Raw genomic sequence first — 5,283 nt, forward strand, 5'->3', positions numbered from 1 at the left:
GGGGACCACTGGCTGTGTCAGGTTTCCTTATCACCAAAAGGAAGCAGCTGAGCCAAGAGACCCAATACAGAAAAGGCAGGCGACAAGAAAGCAGACCTCTAGGGCTTGGTGAGTGACCCAGAGGTAGAAAGGTCTGCAGCAGGTCTTCCCAGTTCCCCATCCAATCTTGGTGACATGGTCACAGGAAGTCTCCCCTCGGGCTCTGGACAAGGCCAGACCTAAGGTTACTAGTAGGGGAGGCTGTGGCAATGCCTCCGTTGACTGGGATCTGGCAGGTGCCTTAGGCCTCCCCACCCCAAGTTTCCTTTCCTAGAAAGGACCAACACACCACTTTGGCCCCAGACTCTACTGTTTCCTCAGGCCCCCTTTTGGAAAGCACCCACTAATCCAACACCGCAACAGACAGCTGATGCCCTGCTTCGGTCGGCTTGGGAGGGAAAAGCAAACACTTTCTGGTACTCTACAGGGAACACGGCTAAGGCGCATGAAAGCAGCTAGCAGACACACTTTGCCAGGACCACCCTTGGCCTCCCTCCATGGGAGTCTGGCAAGTGGCGACACCACGGATCCTTGAGCTGTCTTGAGGGTCAGGCCAGTGGCACTGGACAGGTAATACTGAGGGAGAATGCTCTGAGGGGCTGCCCCACCCCTCTCAGGCCTACAGGCTGCAGGTCTGTCTCACCCAGAGTCTCCTGGAGGGCTAGAGGGTATCACTTTCAGGACAAACCCTGGACGGAGGATGTGAGATGCACAGGCCCGAGCAGGTTAGGACCAGGACCAGGACCTTTTTCTCCTCTGGACATTTTCTCACTTCTCTGTTGCTCTGTCCTGAAGCAGGCTGTCACAGGTTGCACGCTGAAGAGAGGCCAGCTCACCCTGGGGCTTTAGAACTCCTGCACCAGCTTCCACCAACTGTGCTTTAGTCCATCTCCCAGCAGCACGGGGTGAGTGGCTTTCAGTGCCTTCCCAGACACTCAGGCTTCCCTTAGTTCCGGGAAAGCCCCAGGCTGGGGACTTGCCACTGTCCAACGCAGGGCACAAGTTGCTCATTAGGCAGAGCGAGCCAAGGAGCCTGTAGCACTGACCAGAACCCAAGACGGTTAGATACAATGTATGACTCAAAGAAAGTACTACTTAAAAAGGAAGAAAAGGAAGAAAAATGTTAAGAACACCCTGCCTGTCCCCCACCCGTAACTCTGGTTGCTGCCCTTAAATGTCACCCTGGAAGGGTGGTGGAGTGGAGGGAGCATTGGCCCCAACAAATACTACTGGCAAAAGGGGGAGGCTGTGGGGTCAAAGCCTTTAAAAACGTCCTTCAGGGACCCTGCATCCTGCTCACCCTCACGAGCAGGGCTGTTGCCAGCAAATGGGCTTCCTGTGCCTGTTTTGGGGGCAGGCTTCACAGTCCCAAAGAGGGTGGGCACTGGCAGGTTGTGCACTCCAGGTTGGGGTGTGGCCCCCTCAGGGGGCGGGGTGGATGAGGCAGCAGTAGGTGCTGCAGTGGCCTTGGGCCGGGGCTGGTTGTAGCTGTTGTATCTGTCCGTGGCTGTGGCCCCATCTGCGCTGACCTTCCCTGTCTCTGGCTGCTCCAGGGCAGACTTGCGGACAAACGGGGGCTCTTTTGCCTTGGAGGCTGAGCTCTTGCCGTTGCCCTCAGGACCCTTGGGCTGAGCACTCATGTCGGAGGCTGGCTCTGCAGCTTTGCCACCTGCATTGGGAGTCCTTGGGTCATACAAGCTGATGCCACTCAGCACACTGCTCTGCCCGCTGCTGCTGCCCTGGCCCAGGCCACCAGCGGCTAGCACTCGGGGGTCATAGGGAGCCGTGGCTGGTGGGGATGAGTCTCCACTTGGGCTGGCAGCAGGAGGTGATGCTTCGGTGGAACAGGGCTTAGTTGCACGGGATGTTGATGCAGGATCTGCTGACTTCTGTAATCTGGGGTCAGTAGGGGTCTTCCGCACCCTGGGGTCGCTGGGTTTGTCACTCTGGCCAGGGGTGTTGACGTTGACAGTCTTAAGGATTCGGGACAGAAGTTCAAAGTCAGGTAGGTTAGAGCCAGATGTGCTGGGATCTGTGGAGCCTGGACACTGCCGGGTGTTGGGAGGCCCAGGGGGTGTGGAGCGGTGCAGCCTGGGATCTAGGGCAGGCAGGGACTGCAAGGCAGCAGGGACCGGGGGCACGTCCTGCTTGGGGATGGGCAGGGGAATCAGGTCCTCGGGGTTCCAGAGCACAGTGCGGGCAAAGCTTGGCTTGCTCAGGGTCACATCTTTCTTAATGTGGCTGAACTGCTGCAGCTGAGAGCGAGGGTCCCGCAGTGGGTGCCCAGGCAGGGGCTCCAGGGGAATGTTCACTGCCTTCTCGCGCAACGCCCGCTCCCCTTCCTCTTCTTCTGCAGTGCTCTGTCCTTTTGAACTGCTGGGGCCCGCAGGGCTGGAATGAAGGCTGCCTTCAGTCTTGGAGGTGGGCAGGGTACGAGCCAACCGAGGGTCAGAGGGCCCTGAGTCCCCTGGGCCAGTCCCTCCTGAAGTCTCTGCATGGCGGCTGAGTCTGGGGTCACGGCTGAGTCTGGGGTCAGCCAGCCGGCCTCCTGTGGGGTGTCCCTTCTGCAAGCGGGGATCCCCCAGCCCACTGCTGCTTGGTTCCCCAGCTGAAGCTTGAGGTCGGCTTGATGTCTGCTGCCTCAAGGTCTTGAGGATAGATGTGACACTGCTTCCCCCCTCATCCTTGTCACTGGAGTACCAGTTTCCGGTGTCACCTGCATCCCCAACGAGCCCTGGCTCCATTTCCATGCCTTCTTGCTGTGGGTAGAAGTTCTCATAGAAGTTCTGGGCTGGTGGGATGGGAGGCATCATTCCCGAGTGTGGGGAGTCTCCAGGACCATAGGGCATCATTGGGGGGCCACCAGGACCCATGGGAGGACCAGGGTTCATGCCAGGACCCATTGGCATGTCAGGATGCATGTCAGGATGCATGTCAGGGTGCATGTCAGGGTGCATGTCAGGATGCATGTCAGGATGCATGTCAGGATGCATGTCAGAATGCATATCAGGATGCATGGGACCCCCCATTGGCCCTGGGGGTCCCATGTTAGGGCCAGGACCCATTGGCCCTGAGGGTCCACCAGGTCCAGGGAACCTCACGCCCAGCTTCTCAGCTAGCTGCCCTGTGGGCCGCACCACAATCTCAAACAAAGAGGGGATCTTCTTGTTGTACATGTCCTGCTGTAGCTGCTGCGGGGACAGTGGCTCATGTGCTGGCAGGGGCATTTGAGGAGGCCCTGGAGGTGGGGGTGGGGGTGGAGGTGGTGGAGGAGGGCCACCCTGCATGGGCCTGCCATTAGGAGAGGTGGGAGCTGGGGGCCCTGGGGGCCGTGGAGGAGTGGGCAGGAGCCCCACGCCAGGAGGTGGCTTGGGCAAGGGGTTAATGCCCTGCTTCTTCAGCTCTTCCACCTCCTTCTCGTCCTCAGCACCTGCTTCTGCATCATCAGCCAACATCTTATCTAAAAGCTCTCGTGTCTCCTCAGTCAGCGGGTCATGAGAGAACATGCAGTCGTCACCATTGATGCAGTTCCCAGTGGTGTGGTATAACTTACAGGGAAAGTCACCATGCATGTAGGGGCAGTTCTCAGCCCGAGCACAGAACCCTGTGATGTAAAACTTGCACAGCTCCCGCTTCTTTGGCAGTTCGATGTCATGGCTAAAATTGCAGTGGTCTCCCCAAGTACATCGCCCCACCACGAAGTACTTGCAGATAACTTTGCCCTTCTTGTCAGACTGCTGGTGGGGCTTGTCATGATCACTTCGCCGGTAGCTTACACCACCGCCATCGCCCATGTCATCATCATAGTAGTCTTCATCGTCATTCATCCCGCCCTTGCTCATTCCCCCTCTGCTGCCTCGACCTCGGCCACGGCCCATCCCCTTCCCTCGACCTCCTCGGGAACCCCGGCCTCGGCCTCGACTTAAGCCTCGGCCTTGGCTGTCTTTGGACCTTCGGTACTGGTTCAGCTCCTTGGAGTAGTCATCGTAATCATCATCTCCCATGGGCTCCTCGCTTTCTCCATATTCCATCTCCTCCTCGTAAAAGTCCTCTTCATCCTCCAGGTGCTCTCCCACAGAGCCTCTGCCCCGGCCTCGACTGCCCCTGCCCATTCCTCGGCCTCGAGATCCTCCTCGGCTTCCACGGCCCCTGTAGCCCCTGCCCCGGCCTCGGCTACCTCGGCCCCGGCTGCTGCCCTCCTTGGCACGGCGGTACTGGTTCAGCTCTTTAGTGAAGTCATCATAGTCTTCCTTGCCCATGTCCTCCTCTTCATCCCCCTCATACTCCCCATACTGCTCATTCTCATAGTCCTCGTACATGCTGTAGCCCTTGCTATCCATCTTGGAGTAGGACTTCTTGGGCAGGAGCGCATTGTGTGACGAGGAGTACTGCTGGTGGGACGGTGCGTATGGTGGGCTATAGTCCTGGTACTTGCAGTGACCCTTCTCACTGGGGCTGAAATCTGAGTCATCTGAGAAGTCCGAGAAATCATCACTGGAAGAAGCATGGCGTTTGTGCTTGGATTTCCGCCTTTTCTTCGACCTCCTCTTCTCCTTCTCCCGTTCCTTCTTCCGCTTCCGTTTCAGTCTCCTGTGAGACTTTTCCTCATCCGAGTCGCTGTGGTGCTTCTCCCCCTTTTCTTTCCGACTCCTCTCTTGTCCCCCAGGGGCATCCTGGGTCTCCTCAGCCCCATCATCTTCCAGTTCACCTTCTTCCAACTCACCATCCTCCCTGTCGTCAGGGAGCGGGAGGCGGTGGTGGAGGAGGTGCGGGGTGGCCGCGCGGCCGTCGGGGGAACACGGAGGAGGAGAAGGCGTTGATGGCGGCGGCGGCGATGGCGGCGGCGGCGACTCTGATGGCGGCGGCGGGGGGGGGGGGGGGTGTCCCGGGCGCGGCCTCCATCGTTCCGAAAGCCGGAGACCGGTCCCAGGAGCCGGACGTTTCCGAAGAGGGGCTGGAGCCTTGAAGAGACTTTGAATAGAACACATGTACCTCAATATAAAAAATGCTATATAAAGCAAACATATAGCCAGTGTTACATAAAATGGAGAAAAACCTCAAAATATTTCCACTAAATTTACTACGAAGGCAAGAGTATCAACTTTCTACATTAGTATTCAACATAATAGCTTAAATCTTAGCTTGCCTAATATGAGAAGGAAATAAAGGATATAAAAATAGAAAGAATTACAAAAAACTTATTTGCAGATCATGTATTCCATATATTCTCCTATATTCTATACA

At 57.3% G+C, this 5,283-nt stretch overlaps 1 protein-coding gene across 1 annotated transcript; it reads right to left on the reverse strand.

Annotated features, from left to right (window-relative positions):
• Nucleotides 1-265: 265 nt before the first annotated feature.
• LOC121444482 (zinc finger CCCH domain-containing protein 4-like) lies at nucleotides 266-4,941 on the reverse strand. Its single transcript, XM_041646291.1, is given in 2 exon segments — nucleotides 266-4,910; nucleotides 4,912-4,941. Coding segments are annotated over 2 exon segments (3,675 nt in total). The 3' UTR covers nucleotides 266-1,265.
• Between the last annotated feature and the right edge of the window lie 342 nt (nucleotides 4,942-5,283).

This window comes from Microtus oregoni, unplaced genomic scaffold (assembly GCF_018167655.1).
Source record: "Microtus oregoni isolate MIOR12 unplaced genomic scaffold, Mior012 000127F_ref0000509, whole genome shotgun sequence".
In the NCBI taxonomy this organism is placed as follows: Eukaryota; Metazoa; Chordata; class Mammalia; order Rodentia; family Cricetidae; genus Microtus; species Microtus oregoni.